Genomic DNA, 25,603 nt, shown 5'->3' with positions numbered 1-25,603 from the left:
TGATATTGAGTTAGCACTGAAAAGAATTACCAATTCCCCGATTTCACACCCCCTACACTCATCATAGGGGCGCCCCCTATTAGTAACTGTAAAGCCTCAAATCCTGTCCGAAATTCTAGAAGAATTAACGTGTAGCTATTCACAACTTGAAGGTACCAACAATAGAGTAGTGCCGTGGATTTTTCAACAGTAACAGAATATTACAACAAAAGCATATTTATGTTCAGTCCATGTGATAAGAGAGGACTATGTTACGAGATAACTTGGCACAACGTGGTGAAGGTACAGAGTGACCTGATATGTGGCGAGATGTTTTCTGTACGGTGCATTACTATTATGAAGTTAAAGTCTATTCATGGCAGGCACTTTATTTATGCATTTTGATTTGTTGTGTTGTTGTTGTAGGCCTATTGAAATTATCAGCAGTGCTTCTCCACAATTAGCCATGTATAATCGAGTATTGTTTTAAGTTTTGTACTCTTTCAATAACTTGTGGAAAAGTTGCCATGAGAACTGATTCAGGGATAGCCTACCAATTCACCTGATAGTAAAATCTTGGCTGGACACCATTTAAAGCGTCCGCCTCTTTCGCTGGTCCGAAGTAACACTCATCCGCTCAGAGAATCCACGGCAGCGATTGGTGAAAATTTGGGAATTGACCAATTAAAAGACGCGACGCAAAAATTTGTCGATTTGGCAGCAGCTGTGAGGAAACTGCGCGATGCGCATGTGCGATTTAAATATGGTGAGCTCTCCAGGCTGAAGTCATCTACATCCAACTAGTTGTTCTGTGTATTATTTGAAATTAATTCAACTGATTTAGAAAGGAAGACATTATTATGCTGAAGTAAAAATGACAGATCCGTCAGTGGTCGTTGCATCCGGCGTTGGCGAAGCAGAAGCAGGGAATAAACACGATGGCCGTGAAGCGAACGGTGGTCAGGAAGTAAACAGAAGTGCAGAAGTAGGCGGTTCTGTCGTGGAATATAATAAGACATCTAACAATGTCTGTTCCGGTGATAAACAACCTTCCAAAGGCAAAGGCCTGTCGGTCGCTTTCCCTGATGATTCTTTGGTATTGGGGTACATGGAACCTCCAAATCCATGGAAAAATGGTAAGGATTTGAATCGGTGTATGTGCACTCTCGCTAGCTTCCATAATAATGATGGGAGGTCGGTTGTCATACATCTGATCAATACCATTTCTTTGTCAGGTGATTTGTTACTAATTACTTATTTCAGGGATATTGTCAAGTTCTGGTACTCCACACTAATTACCTGCAAGATTTCCAGGTTGCTAAAAGTTCCTCGTGTTTTGATGTCGTAATTAATGCAATAAAATTTTATTCTTTTTCACAGTGGATGGTATTTTGCAGGATTTTTTTTTTTGGTAAACACAGTTATTATTTCGACATGACAAGCATGTCAGCTTCTGTAAATATTCCATTCCAGTGATCATAATAGGGGTAATTAGGACAGCTAAGTACATGGGTAAATAATACAAAGTTTTGAAGAATATATCATAATGCCGTCATCATATGATAGTAAAAGAGATTATCCCAATACAAATATTAATATAAGGGACATATCAAAATCAAAATGACCACCCAGAATATAAACCCACTGTACATTTTGACTTACAGGTATGGTTTTATAATGTTATTTTCCATACATTGGGAAATATGACTTACATGTGCACATGAATGTCATATGAAAGAAAGGTGCCCATTAAACATTGAAATCAATGCCTTTTATGTCATTCTGTCCAAGAAAGTATAATGAACGGGTGAACAAAGTTACAATGTGGTCCGTTGTGTTAAAATGTTTTTTCCCTTAACAGAAGGGTGATATGTTAAACAAGCTGAATCTTGTTACAAGAAGAAAAATCCATTATGTCACATGAATGTAATCGGCATTAGTATGGTTATAAATTATCCCCCTGTTTTGCAGAAAGGAGATCATCTTTTCAGTAGATATAACCAATTCCAAGCAACATTTAACGCACCAGTACACGTACATATGTAAAATAAGAGTGATTGCTTAGGGTTTAACATTGGTACGTAACAATTTTTCAGTTTTTGTAAAATAAGACAAATTGAAGTACATGTATGTGAAGAAATAAACAAAAGTTCATTTAACCTTGTTTGTACATATACCAGAGGGGCCTCTGTTAGCGAGGTGGTTGGCATGCCAGTGCGGTGCAATGATCCAGGAGCCTCTCACCAATGTAATTGCTGTGAGTTCAAGTCGAGCTCTTGCTGGTGTCTTCTTTGGCTGTACATGGGAAGGTTTGCCTGCCAGCAACCTGTGGTTGATTGTGGTTTCCCCAGAGCTAGCTGCTGTCGTATAATTAGTAAAACACCAATCAAATATATAAATACATGTACGTATATTAGATTTTCATACAGTAACATGATCATTGGCAAACCTTTTCGCATATGAAAAAGCAACTTACTGTAAAATGTATGTACCTTTTTCATTTGGCTTTGAATACAAAACTGCATTGGTTGGGTTGGCTGACTTCATGGCTTCACCAAAGGTATGGTTGTATCAGGCTATACAGGATAGTGCCCTGAATGCTTAAATATACACCTTACAAACATGCAAAAAGGTTGAAGAATTTCAGTATTTATCTGACTGCTATCATCTTATCGCCAAAATGTCGGTGAAGAAACTGTTGTAGATTAAGGTTCTGCTTTCATTAAAGGGTACATTAAAATAGACTAAAAAGCAAAGAGTAGGATTTTAAAGGAGAAGAAAACCTAAAATCATGACACTATAGGCTGAAAAGAGCACGCTTTTCTATCTGGTGATGCCTGCAGCTTAATTTTGCCATTTTTCCTCGCCATGCACGTAAAGCCTGAAAACAGCAAAGCTGGCATAAATCACATCCTCCATCGCATCCTCCATCTTTAACACCCTGTAATTTATGCGGAGGGTGTGTTGCCTCTCAGCCATTGAGAGTCGTTAAAACTGCCGGCTTATTCGTGTAAACTCGAAACTCGGAAGAAGGGTTTTAGCGGAAATGTACGAACTGCACTTCGGCGGTTTCCGACGGCAATTCTCCTCCTAACACAGAAGACTTCAGTACTAGTTCTTAGGCAAAATGGAGTCACTCACAGCGGATTTTTGCGCTGACTTCATATATAAGTTATCGACTTGAGGATATATTAGAATTTTTTTTATGGCCTGCATCTGCAAGGAAAAGCATATTCTTTTCAGTTGTATTTGATTGGTATTTAAATTTTCTTCTTCTTTAAGGAAAATCAAGAAAGATATGCCCCAAGAAATGAGAAAAAAATACTCCTTTTGAGGCATAATGTTTATGTCTTAATAACGTCCCAATTTTATGCTTTTTTCCGTGATTGGTGAGGAATATTTGAAAATGACGTCATTGATGAACATACTGGGGTTGCAGGACCAGTGTAGCCACCCCTTTCCCCCAATCATGTTGTTAGCTGTCACTGTTGACTACTTAATTTTCGAACTGAAAGCTGTAAGAAAACTAGTTTAAAGCCATTTTTACACCCAGAAGGATTTTTTTTTTTTTTTTTTGATTGGTCTTTTACGCCGTACTCAAGAATATTTCACTTATACGAGGGTGGCCAGCATTATGGTGGGCGGAAACCGGGCACAGCCCAGAGGAAACCCACGACCATCCGCAGGTTGCTGTAAGACCTTCCCATACGGCCGGAGAGGAAGCCAGCATGAGCTGGACTTGAACTCACAGCGACCATATTGGTGAGAGACTCCTGGGTCATTACGCTGCGCTAGCGCGCTAACCAACTGAGCCACGGAGGCCCCCACCCAGAAGGAAAGCTGAGAAGCCTTTTCATACTGTTATATGTTAGGCCACATCCTGAACTCCATATTAAGAAACAGAAACTGAGCATTTCTTGTATTACTCATTTTGCTTTAAGCATTAATAATTTTGTCGTTTATACTTTTTGCTTACTTATATCTCAAGATTGATATTGGACAGTTATCAGTAATTTTGTTAGGTTTTCATCAGAGAATAGTAATGCTGTAATGCATACTTTGGAGGCTAGTTTTGTGAAATATGATGGCTTCTTTATGTCTAATATGTAAACATTTCACAGAAATGTTCTCTGGATATTGCTCTTTTCCTCCAGAAGTGATGTCACCATTTGGAACTACATCAGGGATATTTTATATTTATTGAGGAAAATGTCCAAACCAAATTTTATGAAAGTATGAATAAGAACAGTGAAAACTGTAGGAAATGTTCTAGTTGTAGTTGCATGTATGTTGATATTTTATGTGGATTTCAATACTTAAATCTGAAATAGTGCACAGTACAATGAATTGCATTATTAGAAATATGTAGCCTTTCCGATCAATCAGATGTAATTAGTTGATAAGTTGGCTATGAATAGAGATTTTACCTGACCTCCAACAGGTGAGGCACATGACCACATTCAGGTTAGTGTGTGCTATGAACAAAAGAAACCTGACAGGGTGTGGAACATCTCACCACAAAAACTTTCGACCTCACATGTCAGTGCTGTTGTTCATTTGTTTGTTCATTTTTCTTAAAAAAACATTGTTTTATAACACCTTTTCATGTAACCTTTAATGCTCTTATGAAGTCATTTGGTAGAGAAAGATGTAAACCAAATCTCAAGGACAACAGGTATCTTTTGCCTACTTAATACACATCTTTTAAGTCATGTTTGTAGTTAGTTTATTCCTGAGGTTAGTTGGTACATACAGATCTGTACATTTGTTATGGTGTTAGTGTATAGTCCCGTGGCCATTGACCTCACACCCAGCAGGTCATCTGTCACTACTACTTCTGAACCTGACCACATCTTTTGTGTTTATATTTTGGTGCACAGCAGGAACCTGTTGATCATAAGTAGTAGTGACATTCATTTTATTTTAGACATCTTTCCTGCTGGCCACTTTCATTTTCATGAAGACCATAATAATATACATGTACATGTAATTTTATAGCTATATACAAAAGTAGAGCAGTGAGGTACACATGAGTGGTGAGCTGTTGCCAGATGACATGTGCTGTTACTGCACCATCTCCTGCACATGTGTGCATGGCGTCTTGTCTGAATACACTTTGGTTTTGTCAAGATAATGTCTGATCTGTCTGCCAACTTGGTCTATACTTTTCTATACCTGTAACCACCATGCTGATGCTGTCTGTCATTAAAAGACTTTTTGGCTAATTTCAAGAGCATTGTAATTCCTCACCAACCAATATTTATTAAATGTGGTTTTGTACCCTACTGCATTGAAAGATAAAATATGATCAGCTGACTATAAAGATTTTGATTGAAGGAGAAGAAGGTTTATAGAAATTATGTTACAAGTCAGTAGCTGTAACAAAAAGGTTACATGCAGTCATGCATTTAACTGAGACTATTATAGTTAAACATTTAGACTACCCATATGGCAAAAAAAAAATATATTGTACCATCTCCTATATATCTGGGTTCATTAAAATGATGTTTTCCCAATAGACATTCTGCAATTAGCCAATGTAGTCTAAGTCATAGATGAAGATATACATGTACAATTGTAGTTTTATCTTCAGTATAAAATGTCTTTTTCAGGGAGCATAACTTGAATGTCACAAAGAAGTATCTGCAGTCTTGTTGCTTGGTAATTGAGCTATTTACCATCTGTGGCAACATTTACTGACCTCCTAAGCTGTGCATGTACTTGGTGTACCAGATACAGAGTTCATAATATATGTACATGTGTAGTGTTGACATTGACATATGTGTGTATTCATTCACAAATCTCACAGTTTATGCCTGCCGACATGCCTTTAATGCTTGATTTCAGTTATCGACCATTCAAGTTATGAAAATATTAAGCTTTTGTATTCTGGATTAAGTTAGGTACTTCAAATTAAATCAATACATGTATGTACTCTGTGAATGTACTGTGTAGGTATTTATACTTTAAGCATGTCAAGTATAAGTCAAGACATACACCTCAAACATTGCCTTTAATACACTATGTGAATTTTGTACATGCTGGCCTTTTGTGCTTTACACAGTATAAACAAATAGTTTTTCTGGTAATGTTTTTCCCCTGTAATTGTATTGGAATAAAACTGTATGGTAAACAGAACTGGCCTTTTTTTTAAGGTTGATTGTGTGACTCCTATGTATGGCCACATGATGTGCGTAACATATGTCACTACATGTATATGTCATAAAATACCATTTTTTTTTCTTCTAAAATATTGATATTCACAATGTTGTGTAAATGCTATACATGTACATATACATACAGTAATACAGATATATGGGGCTGGGAGAGGAGGGGGAGAACTCTTAAGCTGTTAGTTTCATCTATTAATTATTTATTTACTTTCTTTTTTACTAACTTATTAAGATGTACATGTAATAATAAGGAAGTGCTTGTTTTAAAAATGACATATTGACTTAAATGTAGAGGAGAAAAAAGTAATTTGGTCTTTCAAGCACCAGTACTACATGTATGACTCATAATTAATACTGATGTTAGAAGCATGCATGGATATCCCAGTGCATTGTGAACTCTGAGTTTAGAATTGATTTTTTCAAGTCATTTTAAATGGCTGTTTGTTTACATTGTTGAATGCCAGTCTGCCAACTTCAAATACATATATGGAAAGTATGTACAGTACTTAATTTGATACATGTATGGGTTGGCAGTACATGTATGTAATGGTAGCAGTATGCAGACATGCCAAAATACATGTGGAGATGTAGAAAGGTTATAACTTTGTGGTTCTGGACAATTTGGTTACTACCTGATAATGTTCGTGTATATTCCTTCTTTCTGACTTCAGCTGTATTTAGACATGTACATTATCTAAGCAAAAGAAAAGGGATAAGGTCAGTACGACATTTATGGATTTATTTGTCGATACCAGTAGATAGATATCATGCGACAAATAAGCGTGGGCCATTTAATAAATATCCAGTAATACAGAGAGAAATTCAGTAGACCATGATAATAACCTGTGATTATTGTGAATGAGCTTAATGATGTATTCACGGGATACTAATTTGTTCTTTAGGTGCATGTACATTTAGATATTTGTTAACAATTTAATTTACATGTATGTAGAAAATCCTGAAGTCAGCTGGAAGTGATGCATGTTCTGTCTCCCAGAGAATTCCGATTGATGTAAAGTCAGTGTAAGATCAAACTTATATGTGTATGTAGAGGTTTGTCAGTGTTCCTGGCTGGCAAGCTGGAAGTGAATCTGTATATGAGTGCGGCAGAATTGTAACAAAAGTGTGCTTGATTATGATAAGATGTCTGGCTGCGCAAGAACAGATGGTGCTACCTGGTGTGTTTAGGAGAGCCTAGCTACAGACCTTGATATAAGCCAGACTCTTTCTCTTTCTTACATTTCTTACATTGTTTGTGAACGCTGAATTTTCAAGGTACATGTTCCTGAAAAAAATCTGAGCCATAACCCCACCTGTAAGGAGAACTGTTATCTACACGTTATGAAGGGTTCTCAGACAGGATAGTGGTTACTTGAAGAGAACCTTAACAGGTGTTACATATGAACAGTTTTCTGTATAAAAATTCTTATGCTGTAATTACATGTAGCTGGTTGGGCCTATTACAAACCCTATAATGCATAACACCTACAGGTAATTAGGTCATTATCTGATCATAATTTGTTATCTACAATGAGTGACCACTTAGCTAGCAGTGATGCCTGGACATACCTATATATGCATACGTACACTGTGCATTTATGTATTGATACACACACTGGAACTGTAGATTGTTAAGAACAGATACAGCATGACAATCATAGTTCTAATTGATTATTATAATTACGGATTACTGAACATATCAGTAACACTTCACACATCAATGCAGGCATTACTATGATTCTTTTTCCTTCCGTCTATCAGATGTACTCAACGAAAATAGACTGGAGTTTATGTGAAGTCATGAAGTACTCAGTTGAAACGGGCAACTAATGACTGCCGAGATTAAGTATTAAAGTTTATTCCCAACACATTTGTTCGCTTGAAGAAATCACTAAGCCATTTAGCAAATACATGTAAATACACCTTGTGATTTATACGTGTAAGAACTGGGTATTTCTTAAAAATCCCTTAGTCATTGTCTCTGTATATGGCTGCAACAAAAAACAGCTTCAAGGCTAATTTCATGGGTCAGAATGTTTGGTCATACACTTGTTTTTGAGAGCTGAAAATAAAAAATGACCTCACATTGAGCACAGGTCACCGCAAATCTGATGGTGTCACAAGAATGCTGTAGAAAGACTTCATGCACTAATTTGTTGTATTCATGTATACTGTAAATTTTAAACCTTTCCAACTCTTAAAACACTCTTTCAGTGTACATTATGCATACAATAATTATGAAAATGATACCAAAATTGATTTATTTGTATCAATAAAGATGCAGGCTTCATAAAACTGTGCAAATTATTTCTCTACACTTGTCTCCATAGTTCTCACAGAATGTTTTAAAGTATTGTTTGCAGGGCAACTAGAAAAGGAGACTTAGGGTAAAAACATCCATCCATCCATCCATATAAAACCTCATCAAAGTCATATGTAGTTATTACCAGCCTATAGCATACAGAGCACAAGGACGAGTACAGATCGAATGAACACAAATCAATATATATTTGTTCTTGAAAGTATTCAGTGATATAGATGTCAGTGAACACCAGTCAGATATACAAATACCTGTGCATTATGAATTTTGATGAGTTAATAAGATTGGTGTAGCTTCTGGTGATGCGTTTCAAGTAATTTGTTCTAGCCATCCAGGGCCATCATGCCAGTCAGCTAGAGTAATGTGTAAAGCAATACATATCCAGCCTAGGGTAAATAACTTATCCTAACATTGACATTTAGAAAGGATGATGAACAGAATAACGTGACTGAGTGAAATTTCAAGGGCCAGTATTAGTGTTTGTTAGCTTTTCCTGTGCAGGTGTTATTTCAAAGCCTGACTTTAGGATTTGAACCAGTCAGTTAATATCACTTTTGAATTAATTACACCAAGGTACATGTATTTGCCTGTTTGGAAACACTTCTCTGTTAAATTACTCACATGTTCAGAAGAGCTTGATTAAACATAAATATTAGGTAGGTTGTTGTAGTTATGAATTATAAAATCATATATGCTGAGTATGTGAACATTGACAATTGATCATGGATCCTGTGGGAGACAGGTGTACGGCACAACGTATGGGTACATCTGGATCAAGTAACACAGGGTAAGGGGAATCACTTTATACATGGTACCAGTCGCTATTTTTCATCAACTAACAGCGTGATTGATCTAATTACATTTCCTATCATTGTTTTTTTTGCCCTGATGAGGTTCATTAAGTCAGTACATGACACAGTGACTGATGTACACATATAGTAGTTCCATAAATCCAGCAGGGCACCCCATTGGCAATATCCACAAATACACCTGTATATACCCTAATTCCTCTCATTTTTGGGACAGGTACTAGTAGTGTTGAAAGTAAAATATTACATTTCTTTACCAGCCTTTGGGAAAAGTAAAGATATGAGTATGTTGTTCACTAGATGGTCTAACCATGTCACAAAAAAGAAACTTGATATTCCTTCTAGAATTACATATACGTTGGCTAAAATGAGCGGACCAGGTGTCCCAAAAATGAAAAGAAATGGGGTACCTGCACAGTTTGAGAGTTTCTGGGCAGAGGTAATACATAGTACACGTACCATCCGTGCTGTCTGTTATGTTAATCACCCGTTAAGTGTGTCAGCTTGCATAAAGCTATAATCAATCATAATTGATGGAATCTTTATGTATTAGCCTAGATACATCTGCATATACATGTATGCTAGTGTCTAACATACATGTGCCTGCACATATACACTGTATTGTCTTCTGTCTGAGGTCACACATGCCATTCGAACACTGCAAAGGAGCAGCCTGACAAGGACATTGTGACATGTCGGGTATCAAATCCCAAACAGAAACAAAGTGGTGACTTAGTGAATCTTAAAAACCCGTGAAAGACTTTATTATTATCACTCTACATGACGTAGTTCTTTTTTTGGGTGTATATGTACATTTATGCATATTTTAATAGGCTGGTACATGGTATGTATCCTGTATGTTTGTCAGTCTGTGAAGTTGATCAATGCAGCCCCTGCCGTTTCACCTCTGAAATCAGAGGTGTGGTTGAAGTGTACCTCCACCCATCAGAGTATTGTCATCATTGTGTTAGTAAATTATTCTTCACCAAGCATCAGTCAGTCAGCCGAAAAGGACCCCAGATTCAAAGTTTCATTAATTACATTTATTCAAAATGTGCCAGGGCCTCCGTGGCTCAGTCGGTTAAAGCGCTAGCGCAGCGTAATGACCCAGGAGTCTCGCACCAATGCAGTCGCTGTGAGTTCAAGTCCAGCTCATGCTGGCTTCCTCTCCGGCTGTATGTGAGAAAGTCTGTCAGCAACCTGCGGATGGTCGTGGGTTTCCCCCAGGCTCTGCCCGGTTTCCACCCACCATAATGCTGACCGCCGTCGTATAAGTGAAATATTCTTGAGTATGGTGTAAAACACCAATCAAAAAAAAAAAAAAAAAAAAAAATCAGAATGTGCCTTATTTTGGATTGAAGGTCAAGGAGCAAGCTGGCTAAGTGATACACTGTGTTCATACTGTCACTTCAAGGCCTGGCCTGCCATGTGCAATGGTTTGTCCCAGACTATGTTCACACTTCCTGTTCCAACAAGCATCAGTTGTCTAAATGAAATAATCCTTGACATAGCAGTCACAAAATAAAAATAAATGTAATTGTGTGCAGAAAGTTTGTAGCCTTATTACGCTATGAGATGTACAAGAATTTCTGGTGATCACAGGGAGTGTGGTGGGGAGGAGGGAAGCATTGACAGTTGACAGTGGTAGAGGGTGGATCAGAGAAAGTATTTAGTTAAACAGTACTCACTGTTATAACCGTACAAACTACAAAATCGGTTGTGCCTTTGGGTGAAAAGAATAAGTGACAATTAATGTTATTCCAAGTTAGATATCATAATTGTTTCAAAGGAATTACAAAAGTAAGTTGGAAATGCAATATACATGTACATGACATCTAGTTATCCTAAAGGCCTAATTCTATAAATGCAGAACATGAAGATGTCAGTTTAGTGGGCTCTGATAGTAACTTTGACTTTTCCATGCATGTAAGGCGTAATGAATTTGACCAGGCCGTATGAGAATGCCTGAATGACTGGTCTTGTGTAACTTCTGATGTACATGGATGAGTACACCAGTTCATGTAAGCAGTGCAGTGTGTTGGCGGTGACGCACATGTCGTTCTGAGAAACCACACACTATCGAGCTAGATTGAGCTTATCGATTTTTACCTCTGTATGAGTTCATTGATGGTGTGGGCCTGTGAATGGCCTGGGCTAAATTGGTCAGGAGGGCTCCCCAGGGCGGAAAAAACACATGTACATTTATTTACATGGGGGGGATTGGGTCATAAAATTAATATCATAAATACACCTATGAAATTATATAGCTGAGATAAAATTATGAAAAAGAAAAAGGTATAGAAAATTCACCTACATGTAAATATTGTTGTCTTGCATCTACATGTAGTCGAGCCAAGCTCACAAGACTGTCTTTATTGCACTTTGCGTATATATATATTTAGTACATTGTAGGCCAAGGTGTATTGACGAATTTCGGATGCCAATAAATTAAAGTAGAAATTTCCATCTGTACATGTATATTACAAATATGTTTCTGTTACCTTCAGTGAACATAGCGTTGGTAGGTATGCGTATTGGATGCTATCGGGTTTCTAAAATGGGTCGTGTTTCTGAAATGTCTACATGTATGTGTATTATAATTTGGGGGAAAACTTTGTTTTATATATTTCCGGGATGCAGACATGTACTATACATGTATACATATTAATACAACCCTCTTTTGTCGAAAAAACGGCCCTGATAGCACAGTTGGTAGAACATCTGCTTTGGGAGCTGTAGATTCAGGATCAATCCTGGGTTGAGTCACTCCTAAGACTTTAAAAGAGCAAGTTGTAATTTTCTCGCTTGGCGTTCAGCATGAAGGGGATAGAGCAACAACTGATTGACCCCTATCAGTATAATGGCTCGGGTGGGGCTGCTTACATGCCTTAGGTAAGGTGTCTCTGTGAAGCAGCACAAGATAAAAAGAGCAGTGGAAGTCCAGGCACATTCCATGCACTCTAAGGATTCCTTCGTCATATGTTGGATAAAACCCAAAGAACTCCCTCACTCGCTCACTCTTTTGTCAAAACTACATGTATCCTGAATGCTTTTCTTTAGATATCAAGCATAGCATTGCATAGCATAAGATAGCATAGCATCAGATAACATGGCAGATGTACATATATACAGTGTATGCAGTGGATATGCGGGGAAATCATTCTGACATTACATCTAATGTGCTGTAAGTCTACATGTTGTCGTACAATACCCATGTGCATGTGTTACATGTAATATCTAGTAATTTCTGTTGAGATCCATGTTATTGAAAAACATACATGTACCTGTTCATGTGTAGGGCCCGTTATTTCAAACACTAAGGCACTTTCTCTAATTTCTTCCTGTAAAGGGCCCTCTTCCACTATCACTTAATTATCTAGAAAGGAATGATTAAGTGTTCTTAAGCTGTATATGCATGTGGGAAAAATAGCAAATTCGTCTCCATTTGCAACTGTCCATAAAGTATCGTCTTTTAACAGATACACTCTGCGATATTTGGTGACATTCAGAAATTGAAACAAACATGAGACTTTATTTACCATGTCATTTATTATGGCAGGTATGACTAAGTAATTATACCAGCATACATGTATTGCTACACCTGTGTTCATTTTTGTATATAGTCCTGAATATAGTATATAGGTTCTGAAAATTATGTTTAAATTGGCCGAGAAATTGAGAAATTCAAATTGGCTGAGAAATACAGAAATTTAAATTGGCCCTTGGCTGAGAACCTGTAATTGAAAGTGTTGTTCTTTTGTTCATGAATTTACCTGATATCAGTTACTATACATTTATATTTGTCACTTTATTAAGAGTGAGTGGAGTTCGTTTGCAGCTTTATTATGCCGCAGAGTTGGTTTTGTGCCCAGGCCAGGTATTTCCTCAATCCATAAAACCAGCTGCCGTAGCTTATATAATACATGTGTATGAACAGAAATGATCTGAGAATGTCCATCAATCATACATGTACAAGCTCTTTGCCTGGAGAACATTAATGGTACAAGTGAGAATCCATGTCTGCGATAATATTGTGGACCAAGCAGAACACCTAGGCCCTCGTCATATCATTGACGTCATTTGCTTCTATTGATCCTGGACATTCCGTCATGTTCTCTACGTTATGTGATTATGTATAAGTACATGTACTTCAGATGAAAAGGGTTTTTATTTTTATCACACATGTATGAACCAGCATGTTTAATACTGATTGAATACATGTATGTTGTTACAAGGCCCGTCCATTCAGTCGGCCTTATACAAGATGATGTGAAAAAGACAGAAGCCAGATAAATTGAGATGCGGTTTTTGAATTTGCTGTGGTTTAATTTGCAGGTTGATTTTATGGTAAACTCTATCCTCACCTAATGCAGTATCCTTTTAAATCAAATTTCTTGTTTCCATGGCAACATAATACTGCTTTTAGTCTGTAAACAAGATAACGTATATTGATCGAGTCGCCTGTAGGCCTACTTGTAGGGTTTTCAACATAGACATTGTTTTAAGTTCAGGAATTAAATTTGTTTTTCACACAGATTTTGTTGCAGGATGTTTATCTGGGAGGCTAGCTCTTTTTGTTTGTGAAAAAGTGGGCATGAAACATAGAATTGATTAAAGTCATATCTTACTGCCTTTCTGAAGAAAATAGTAATACATTTTGTTGTAGTACTCTACATACATTTACATACAAGATTTAAATGTATTTTTGCATTTTATGCTGATATTATGCTGTTAAATGTTGCCCATGTATGAGTATTAATTTTTATTTTTTTTATTGGTGTTTTACGCTGTACTCAAGTCAGGAATATTTTACTCATACAGTGGTGGCTGGAACCATGTAGAGCCGTGGGAAGCCCATTACCAGTGTACGAAAGTGGATATGTATATTCATATCGTCACTTATCGTCATTTCATGGTAAACAGTTTTTAACAAGATTTAGACATACCTGCATCAAAACTACATCTGTTTGTCACATGTTCTTAAGGCTAAGGTAATTTGAGTGCACTGCAAGGTTTGTTATTTCTTGTTGCAGTTCCAGTCTGATTCTAATTGCATTATCAGACATACTTGTCATTTAATATTGATTGTAGTTCTGATTGGTGATTCTGATTGTATTATCATTGTTTGAGCTTGTGGATTTTGATTGCCTCTGTGCTCCCCTTATTTCAGGGTGATAATGACGAAAGTCTGTTATTCTGATAACATTGTAATACCTGTACTTGTCATTGTTTTGTTGCAGTGCCAATATGTGATACTGGAGACTTGTTAACAGCTTACAAAAAAGGCTGTAGCATTAATGGAGTCAACCCACTGACAAAAGTTCTACAGCAAATCCATGTAAGTCAAAGAGAATAATACTGAAATACAAAGGCACATGAACATGATGTAAACATGTACTACTGTGATTGTGCTGTACAGTGTTATTTGTGTTCCCAGTGAAACACAGTATTTGACTCTCATATTTCCTATTTTTTTCCGGATTCTATGTTTTATGAATCTATTGAATCTGTCTTGAGTTTTGTTTGAAAGGTAAGATGATATCCGAGTGGGAAAATGTAAGTTTCAATTCCCTAAGTATAAGTTTATGAGCTTTTGTTGTGGGTCAATGTTAGGACAAATCCTAAGTTGAACATTACCACACCAGTAAAATCACCATATTTATAATTTATATCACAGTTTCCTGTTTTACTTTTCTGCTATTTTATTGCCTAATTATGCTAATGATTCTTTTACTTGATACATGTAAACTGTTTAAGGAACAGCTTGTTTTGTATGGGTAAAGTCAAGGGTTTGGACAAGGTGACTACATATACATGCCACAATGTTGTTATAGATGGTTTGCACCACTTATCGTTTCCCTTGGTTTCCTTTTAGGGCATAGAGGATAACAGTTCACGTTACGAAATCCTCAGTCTAAAAGGTGAGTGTTGGGCGGGCATGGACACCTCAGTTTAGTGCATGTATGTCAAAAACTAGGCGCACATCTAGATGTGGTGAGTGAGAGTTAAGCAGCTGATGGTGAGCTGTTATGATGGGTGTAACACCATAGTATATCACCAAACGTTGTCCGGGGTTCTATTTTCAGCTTTTCTTAAGGGTAACATACAGATAAAAGTGTGTAAAAAAAAATGATAATATATTTTTGCGGTTTTGATGTGTTCAAATTTAAAATCTACATGTATTCATTGTTGACTATACATAATGCACATTATAATCTTTCAATTATGGAGTAAACAGAGAAGTCACTTTTGATATGGGACATGCGATGGAAATAGATGAAAAAAAAATGTTCAAAAAAATGCAATACAGTCGTTGTAATAGATGTAGGTTTTAGTCATATAAGTAACTAGAATTTCATCGTTACTGTCCACATGGTTAATCTGACATGCATCTTCTTATGTAAAAGGTTATGTAATACTTTTTTCCAGGGGAGAAGATAGATATTCGACATGTGGAAAGTCTGGAGGAAATCTTCAGTCGGGTTCAGTTTAAAACCCTTGACTTTGAGGCAGCTCATCTGGATGACGAGGTACGAAAATGATTTAGGCCCTCTTTCACAAACTGACTCAAAAAAACTAATTTGGCAAGAATTCGATGAAATTAGTACCAGTGATGAAAAAAAGGTCATTAAATACTGAATATCATGGTTATATTGCAAAAATACAGTTGTAAATACTTGTTTGTACAGACAGCAGCAACTTGTGCTTCTTGTTGTGTTTCAGAGTTCTGTGGCTTTGTTTGACATGATAGAATACTACGAGTCAGCCTGCAAACTCAATATTTCCTTCAACAAAAACATCGGAGTTAGGGGATGGCAATCATGTGCAAGGCTTATCAAAAAGGTACATCTCTTTTACTACTCAGTTTCTTTCTTTGCTTCAAGTCATTAACTTGTGAGCTGAACTTTCCTCAACAACATAAGTTAAAGGAGATCCCCAACAACTTTTGTTTTCACACTAAATGTTCCCTAGACCCACAGGTCAACGGTGGCTTGATCATAGTGGAGTAGATTTTGTGATGTTTGATCACCACATTTGGCCTTTTTTCTTCTGTTTTTGACGTTTTAACTAGTGAGAATCGATTCAGGGGACATCAGACCATCTGTCTGCAGTTTGGAAGGTGCAGCATTTGGGATCTGCTTTGACAAACTTAATAAAGAGTATCGTTAATATATAGTTGTTTAATATTTGCATGGACAAGATACACCCACTTTCATGTGTAACTTCATCAGAATGCTGAAATCTTGATGTTACCTACTTGTACTTGTGATGAAACAGTTTTCCAGTATCAAAGCAGAAGACAAAGGAAGAACAGAACAATTTTGTTTGTGTTCTTGTATTGCAATACTGTAACAACACCAGATCTGACTTTGCAGTTGTCTGACGTTTCATGTACATGTATTTTTGCTGTCTGCAGACACCGTGTCTAGTACACCTGGATGCTAGGAACTGTGAGCTGAATGAGAGGATGATGCCAATCATTGGCCGCTCCCTCAAGGTGGGCTCCACCTTAACCACACTCCACCTTGAGAACACGTACATGTCTGGACGGCCACTCCTTATATTAGGTCAGTTCCTTTGGTGGGACTCACTCTAAACCTCTTCTTGTCAAATGAACACCCCTCCCCCCACCTCCCTTCCAAAAAATTACCAGCAATATTTCTGTTTTTGTCTCCATCACAAAAGTGGTGAACGTGGAAATGCTTTCCCCTTGTCTGTTAGTCCCTCTGTTACACCGCATCATATGAGCAAAATAGATTTCACAGTTTTTATGTGATTTTGTATTTTCCTAAATATTTACAATGTTTACATCAGAAGTCAGTAACAAATGTGGAAATAAAACCCCTTGTTCTATCCCTGTTCAACTTTGTGGACTAAACCACTATTTCAAGTAAGTATTGTTTGAGGTTCCTTTTATAAGCAGATTTGCAACCAATCAAGTTCCTATTTGCATGCTGGTTTGTCTCCAGCATAGGGATGGCTGTGATTGAATTCCATCACTGTACGTAATTCATGCTATTCTAGCTGCCCATCTTGGACTTCCTGGGGTTTATGCTTTTCTCATGTTACCGTGTACTGAGAATGGCAGTTGGCGCATACATGTAATATCACAATGATGAGTGACCTGTCAGCTACTGAACTTGCTGTTATACGTGTCACATCTTTGATGTGAAGTTTTATTTAGATATTCTGTTAAACTGGCTATATGACGAATGTTCTTTGTAATTTTCAGTGGCTGCCCTCAAAATGAATGAAGTACTACAAGAATTGTTCCTGGCAGATAACAAACTGATGCCATCAGATGCCATTCAACTGGGAAATTTGCTGAAGTTTAATCAAAAACTGTACCTCCTAGATCTCAGAAACAACCATTTACAGGTACACTATATAGTCTTTGTTTATGTGGCTTATATTTAACATTCTCTTCTGATTAACTTAGTCTTACCTTCAGATGTGTATTTTTTACCTAAAGGATACTTACTGCTAAGTAGCCCTTAACTATGTGCACTTAATATCTCTATGGCATACGTTGTCATGGTATTTGAGAGAAAACTTAGCTAAGTGAGCTTCATGAAACTGGCTCCTGGTGTTGTACTTAATTTAATAATCTGTCATATCATAATGCCCTTTGTGCTGTTCAAAAATATTAGGTATATTTTGGAAATCTGTGACTTTGCGAAGTTCAGTGGTCTCCACTTGCTATCACAGTAATGAGATATTTAGTCCTGTGTAACACACTAATGAAATAAAAGAAAATCCACAGAAATCCATAGAAACGTTAAACACAATATGGATAACGGCATACATTTTCAAACATTTTATTAAAATTTACTTCTAGCATCTTGCATGCACACATGCATGTACATTTGCATTTCACATGCTAGATGATAAGGTAATCGCTTGTGTGATGGCACGGAACTCTACAACTAAGGAATTACATGTATTTCTGTACTGATGGTATATTTCGCTATTTTATTGTTTAAAGTAATCATATACATGTACAGCTTGCTAGCCTAGGATAGGCCTTGCAGTAAGTAACAAGAATGTGTTGATAAACATTGTTGTTGTAGGATGTTGGCGTGGGCCACCTGAGCGATGGGTTATATGAGCAGAATCTGGGTCAAGGCCTGAATACCTTAGTACTGTGGAATAACCAGATCACATACCAAGGCATGCCGGCTTTGGCTAGGGCACTGGTAACACTCTTTTGTTTTTTTAATCTAGCAGGTTGATCAAAATGACCTTAAAAGTATCGAAGAACCTGGCTCAATACACAAGTAGTGTACATCAATTTTGAATATGAAGAGTTCATTGTGACTTAATATTTTGGTATTTTAGTTTGTCGTCATCAGGAGAGTAGTAACATTGACACTAGTTCCAACAGTGTACAGCCAATACTACATGCACACACACACACACTGAATCTTCATGTGCCAAACAGTGGCCTTCTGTAAGGGAAAGCAAATCATGTAACTCACACAACAGAAGTGCTTTTATGGTCTTTGATTATTCATGATGACTTGTCATGTAATTGAAATTACTGGTACTGTTACTTGGGAAATGCTGTTTTATGAGTTGCAAGATTTGCTTCCCTTTACTGAGAGCCGGCAAACTGCATTTGAGTTACTTTTATGAAAAAATGCATGGTAAAGCAAATTCCCTGAAGTTTAATTTCAAATTCCACTGCACTTATTACCGGTACTGTCTTATAACTAGTTTCATGCCTCTTTACAGGGCTCAACAGAAAGTCTGGAGACACTAAACCTAGGACACAACAGCATCACAAATGAGGGGATATACCGCTTGAAAGAGGGCCTGTTGAAAAACAAGTCCCTGCTGAGGATCGGATTACAATGTACAAAGATAACCTGTGAAGGTAAGAACATCAGCTGAATTTCATGTAGGTATTTCACCTAACGTTTTTCTAGTGACACATTTTGTATGGTTCTGATGGATTCATCCACGGTATACGGTCCTTTAAGAGTTTTTTTTTAAAGTTTGATTAAAGTTTTATCAGAAAAAAAATGAAGAGTTGGCATCAAAAGTATCATTTCAAGGGCTTACATGCTAAACTTGAACTAAACTGTCAAATGCAGCAATAGGTGGTATGCGATAGGAATATATGTGGGGATAATCATGGTGGACAACAATCTGCTGCCACCCATCAGTGGTTCAGTGAATTAAATAGTGAGTATTTTTTTTGGTGCTGTTCATACAAGTTGAGTAACTAAAACACAAAACACACTGAGGGGTAACAAATCTCATCCATGAGGTTTGATCAAAAAGTCTCATTCTAAGTAACTTCATTTAGTTGTCTTATTTTTGTACAGGCCAAGATTTATTAACATTCATTATAGTATTTATTTAGAGAGATTTAATGTTTAGATTATCAACCATTTAATGTTACCTGTTCCATTAGTGAGCTTAGTTAAGACTTGAGAGCTCCAGGAACTACAGCAAAAATCAAAGAGCAATTACTCATATAAGAGTCAATCCAAAAAATCACCAATTATTCAGAAACTAGAGTTCATACAAACTCTCTTGATGTAAATGAAAAATAGTGAAGAATTGAGTTTCATCTTAATGTATAAGCACATGATATTATACAAAATTAATTTAGAAAAAAATGTGACTCGGTTTCAGAAAAATCATTGGTGGACTTGACTATCTAATGGCAAAGCACTATTTACTGCCATTAATACCAATTAGTGAAGGTAAAGCCTACATGTTGTAAGATGGAGCTTATATGATGGTGTCAGATATGATGGTGTTACATAGTGCAGTTGTGATCAGTGGACATTTTCTGTGTGTTTTAGGTTCTGTGGCTTTGGCAGAATATGTGGCTGACAGTAGACAGTTGTTGCGTCTGGACTTGCGAGAGAATGATATCAAAACTGCTGGCCTTATGGCCCTGTCTCTGGCACTGAAAGTCAACGAAACTGTAACAAAGATGGATGTAGATAAAGACATCAAAAAAGACTCAGTAAGTTTGACTGTTACAAGAGTCTCAGTGGCTATCTACCCTGGTTTCCTCATCCAACATCAGTGAGATTGCAGAAATGTTTTCATGAATTACATGTTGTATAGAAAATTTAATGTACATGTATCAAAAAAAAAAGAAGTAATAATAATAATATTAAACAAATATATATAAATCCTGGATGATATTATGCCACCTTACATTGGCTTCATTGCAAATTTTGATACTGTGTACAATTTTATTACCCTTATATTTTGTTGCAAAATTCAGTGGCACTTGTGTAACTATATTATTCAAGTATTGGAGAGTATTTTGTCAAAATTTTAACCTGAAATTCTACAGTGTGTATTAAAACAAAAACACCTGGTTTAATATCTCTAACATATATCTACCAATATGTGTAATTCTATTTTAATTATTGCTTTTCCTGCTTTCGTTTATTAGGGAATGAAGGATTACGCTGATCAGCAAAGGCGACTTCAAATGGACATCAACAATTTTCTGAGTCGTAACAAGGACCTTGCATTGAAACGAGAAGAGGAGGAGAGGCGCAAGATGGAAGAGAGAGCAATAGAAAACACTCGATTAAAGCAGCTGGAAGAGGAGCAAGCAACCATGGCAGAAAATGTAGTCGCAGACTCAATTGAATATATACCAACCTGCACAAAAATTCGACGACCAAACCTGTTATTCCCTGTGGACTGTCCGCAGCAAACATTAGACTCCCCTGGGCTTGGAGGTACATTTAACCTGGACCATTGGCCAGACCCTCTGGTTGACATCCCTCTCTCACCAGATGTGAGCGGGGCTAATCAGCTGGTGTCTCCACCCCCAGGGGAGCTACTTCTCAGCCCACAGTACTGCGTTAGAACTAAAGCTAAGAAATTGTTTACTGTGAGTAAAGTTGGCACAGGATCTGTGTCCCCCATGAAGACATGTTCAGCTACCACTCCTAGCTCTGTGTCCGTGTTACCCAGTGCACTGCCCGGGCCCACGTCACCTATTAATGTATTGTCGGCCATGCAGCCAGAGTTTTCTCAGCCAAGCCCAGAGAATCGGATTGATGGCGCGGAAATAGCCCCCTCGCATAATGTCCACACACTCATACACCAGATCATCAGTGAAGCAGTCGACATGCATCAGAAGGGACTGGACATAGACATTTCATCCAGTGAATCACACATTGAAAATAAAATTGATATAGTAGTGACAGAAATGGAAGAGTCATTGCTGTCGTCGAATAGGAAAAGTTCTCAGGGATCAGTGGCTGCGCAAAAGTCACTTGACAGGACTTTGTTGGTGAATGGACTTGATCAAATTCACGCGGAGAGTAACAGGTTGGCTTCTAATGGAAGTTCGAGCTTGGTTAATGGTGGTGAGCTCAGTACCTCAGGCTCTGGTGCTACAACGACGACAACGTCCTCAGACTCCCCCTCCTCCGTGAGTCTGGGAACTGCCAAGGCACAGCTGTCTAATGATAGAGGGAGTGTGTGTAATAATAATAATGGGATGTTACCCAAAGACTCATCTGGGCGTGGTAAAGTGCTAGACAGTTCAGGTACTGGTCACCGAGGATTGGTAGACCCTACTCTACCAGATTTACAAACAAATCTGACAATAAATGGCATGACAAGAGAGTTGGCCAGTGTCTTAGATACATTAGATTTAACCCAACAGACCAGCAAGACTGCTAGTGCTAATTCCCTGGGTAAGTGTGGCATTTAGTGTTGACTCCTTGCAGTCATATAACTCTAAATGGTGAAGTCCAACATAAAAACCCAAGCATGCATAGCATACATACATTCATTATACCGTAGTTCTTTCCTCCATGGAACCTAAAATTTACTCCATGACTAAGTTGCTCATTTTTCCAGATTGTGGGAGCTCTATTGATTTAAGAAAGGTGCTTTGAGAGATGTTTGGAAGGTAGGATGATATCCTACTGGGGAAAATGTAAATTTTAGCACCAAAATGTCTCGTGGCATTTATTTGCCTCCAAAAATGCACTTTTGTGGTCGAATTTTTAGATAATTTAGGGTACATGTACTTGATATAAATGCACACTTTGTGGCCCAAGTACCCAATAGGCCTCCTCATCAGTCAACAGCATCTATGACATAACGCGCGATTAATATTTGTGGTCAGAAACCTTGAGCCTAGGTTATGTAACGAAAACCATTTTGTATGCAACGGAATGTAAAAAAAACCATATTAGCCATTGAGCGTAGCAAAAATGTAACAAGATCTTGCAAGAGTTGAATTTATGGATTTGAACGAGTTTTATGTATTCATAGCTGTGTTTTAAATTTCCCTGAATGTGGTGAAAAAATTGTATCACATTGATACTGGGATTTCCAAATCACTTCACAAAATTAAAATAGCTGGTGCCATTTTAAAAATTGCAATTAGCCATTTACAAAAGTCCCATCTTGACACAATTTTCTCCTAAAAGAGCATATGTAAATGGCAGAGTTACATGTACCTCAATAGAAGTACATGTAAATGGACATTTTAATTTGTTGGGGCACTATTAAAACTCTCCATTATCTTGAACTGTGCGCTGATTTCCCCCTTTGTGTGCCCAAATTCCTACAGCCACAAGCCTGATTGTGGAAGCATTGTTGAACATTATTAGAAGAAAAAATAATAAAAATACATAATGAATATGGAAGCATACTGTTACATGTAGATGAAGGTTATTATAATAATCCTGAAATAATAAAAAATGGAAACCTTAATAATCAGACTCAGTTCATAAAAGAGTGGTGAAATGCTCAGATAAAAATTGCCTGCAATTTTAAACATAATTTCTATCCCATTGGTATGTTTTATTAATCTGGATTTTTTGCACGCAAGGAATACTTCACAACAAATTATAGTATTGAAATAGAAAGCAAGCTGAAATTAAGACTGTCAAAAGTTTTAGATTCCTCTTTAGACGTCTGCAGCTTAGCCGTATATATGAATTTTAGACTCATTTTGAATTGTCTGCCCGGCATCATTGAAACTGATGACCGCTTCTCTCCTGTGTGTTACTGGCTTTATTTTCTATTTGTACAATTTTTTACATACCTTTGTCTTTGGGAGCTAGTGTTAAACGTTGTTTTGGAAATGGATCTTGCGATTATCGACTTGGAACAACACCCTTTACGGACTACGAATGATATAGGAATGTGGGACATTACGCTTATATCCCTTTAGTTCTGTGTGTCTGTCTGGTTTGTGTGTTGATATGTAACATGGATATTAAACTTGTGTATAGTGTACATGTATCTGGTAGGATAACAGCTTTACCTTATATGACCTTTTTGCTCCCTTACCACACATTATTCTGTCTTTTGGCATTTCTATGAATCCAACCATTTTAAGTGCGGTTTCTTCAGTTGTTCTAATCCTGTGGCTTTGTCAATTGACAAATTGTGTAAATCAACAATAAAGCCCCTAAAATTTATAAAGAGGCCAGAATATAAGTTTGTCAAACATTAGAATCATTTCAACACTATAAATTGTACAGGTGTGAGTATTTATTGCCAGGGAATAGTTTAAGCTTTTTGTGGTAAATAAAGAAAATTGGATTTGATGTACTAGCTAATATAGATTTTTTGCTCAAAATCCTAGATTTCCTAGTATTGTAGTACAATATATTGTCCAGCAAACAGGTCCAGATTTGTAAGAAATAGGTAGTTGTGTGAACTTGCGGGTTGATCTTCACGAGTACGATACCACATCTTGTGTAACAGTTTCTCGTTCTTTCAGTGATTTGTGTTCTGCTGTGTTGGTTACAGAGGATGCAACCACCCCAGATGAGTTTGAGAGGGAGTTAGATGCCATGCTAGCCTCAGTCAGTGGGGGTAAGGTCTTCAACACATCTACAGGACGTATGTATGCCTCATAAATAATGTCTACGTAATTTCATACCATAACAATATCTGTGGTCACCATTTATGCGGTAGAAATGTCATAAAACAGACATACATATAGCTACATGTCTTGTCATTTTTATTTTTTTTTTATATAATATTTTATTTGATGCGCAGTGGATCTGAAACTAGAAAGTATGTATTAAAATACAAATTAACTGCTGTACTGAAATGTATGTGTTTCAGCTTTGTGTGTAGTCATGTTTTCCATAATAAAAAAAACGGATACTTGTATTTGAATGTAAACAAGTACCAAGAATAAAGTTGAAAAGTTTACATGTAAGCTGTTCTGTAGCAGTGGGTAGACGTGTTATGTAGCAGTGGGCAGACCTGTTATGTAGCAGTGTTGTGGAAATCTGGTCACTGGTGATTCCAACATGTGTCTTGGGTAACTGCAAGGTCAAATCGTACCAAAGGCTTCATAACATTGATACTTGTGGTGCCAGTAGATACATATTGGTGCATAGAATTGAAGGGGAAAGCACTTTGACTGGTCTCTCATAATCCCATAGCCATTATTTAACTGAAATCATCATTTTCAGGAGCGTGGCATAAACAAGCACAAATTTTCAGTAGATGTGTCATCTTAACCTTGGGCCCCTTCTTATAAAGTGAATGACCTACCCTAATTCTTCTATTTTTTGGGACAGATATTAGTAGTGCTGAAAGTAGAATATTACATTTCTTAACCTGCCTTTGGGAAAAGTAAAGATTTGAGTGTATTGCCAATTAGATGGTCTAACCATGTGAGAAAAAAGAAATTCAATATTCTAGCTGCAATTACATATATATTGACTAAAATTAGCAGGTCGGGTGTCCCAAAAGATTGAAAAAGTAGGGTATGTTAAAAGTAAGATTTCAACAATTTGATTGATTTACATACATAAACAGTGTGACCTATAGATATTCCTGTTGAGGCTAAAAAGCAGGCAAATGAACAGTTAAATAGAAAGAAGGATTCAATAGGTTGTAGGATTTCAATACTTAATTCATCGAAGTATTGATGAAGGGTAAATGTGGTGATCTTATTCAAGCAAAGATGCCTGTATATCTGTTTTCAGTGGCTGATCTCCCAGCCGATAGAGTGCTACATGAAGCATTACAGAACTCTACACAGACCTAGTCTTTCAAATACCTTTACCTGACATGTGCAGAGAAAAAGGAAGGATTATAAATACAGGAGATAGCCACTTGACTTCACTAAAGACTGGAGGATGTTGTTTGGGAAGCAAGAGACATGTACATATAGCGAGTGTGGTGTGAAGATTGAATGCGGACTAAACTTTGATGACTTTTCAAACTGGATGAACTAACTACATGTACATGTATGTTGATCAGATTCATTTGCATGTCGGCAAGTGTTCATAACATACAAAATCGTTTTTTGCCATAGTGTATCATATCCTATTGGTTGTTGTTAT

General features: G+C 37.1%; 1 protein-coding gene across 2 annotated transcripts; it reads left to right on the top strand.

Moving 5' to 3' along the window:
- The first annotated feature begins 770 nt into the window (after nt 1-770).
- Nucleotides 771-25,603, top strand: LOC135468079 (protein phosphatase 1 regulatory subunit 37-like). Of its 2 annotated transcripts, none has more exons than XM_064746121.1 (13): nt 771-1,115; nt 14,522-14,619; nt 15,157-15,202; nt 15,711-15,811; nt 16,005-16,124; nt 16,699-16,849; nt 17,515-17,660; nt 18,353-18,478; nt 19,017-19,158; nt 20,099-20,265; nt 20,707-21,970; nt 24,048-24,113; nt 25,244-25,603. In XM_064746121.1, exons 1-13 carry the CDS (start codon nt 854-856, stop codon nt 25,303-25,305), a joined length of 2,751 nt encoding a protein of 916 aa, XP_064602191.1. In that variant the 5' UTR covers nt 771-853; the 3' UTR covers nt 25,306-25,603. The 2 variants fall into 2 exon arrangements, with proteins under 2 accessions (XP_064602191.1, XP_064602189.1); XM_064746119.1 differs by having other exon boundaries at nt 24,048-24,140.

This window comes from Liolophura sinensis, chromosome 6 (genome assembly GCF_032854445.1).
Source record: "Liolophura sinensis isolate JHLJ2023 chromosome 6, CUHK_Ljap_v2, whole genome shotgun sequence".
NCBI classification, from domain to species: Eukaryota; Metazoa; Mollusca; class Polyplacophora; order Chitonida; family Chitonidae; genus Liolophura; species Liolophura sinensis.
Note: the sequence above shows the minus strand (reverse complement) of the source record. Positions and strands in the feature narration are given on the sequence as shown.

Excerpts from the sequence above, each read along its gene's own strand:
- LOC135468079 (XM_064746119.1), top strand. The coding sequence starts at position 854 with ATGACAGATCCGTCAGTGGTCGTTGCATCCGGCGTTGGCGAAGCAGAA. Across the intron at positions 1,116-14,521 it reads TCCAAATCCATGGAAAAATG|TGCCAATATGTGATACTGGA; the intron begins GTAAGGATTTGA and ends GTTTTGTTGCAG. Across the intron at positions 18,479-19,016 it reads CGGCTTTGGCTAGGGCACTG|GGCTCAACAGAAAGTCTGGA; the intron begins GTAACACTCTTT and ends GCCTCTTTACAG.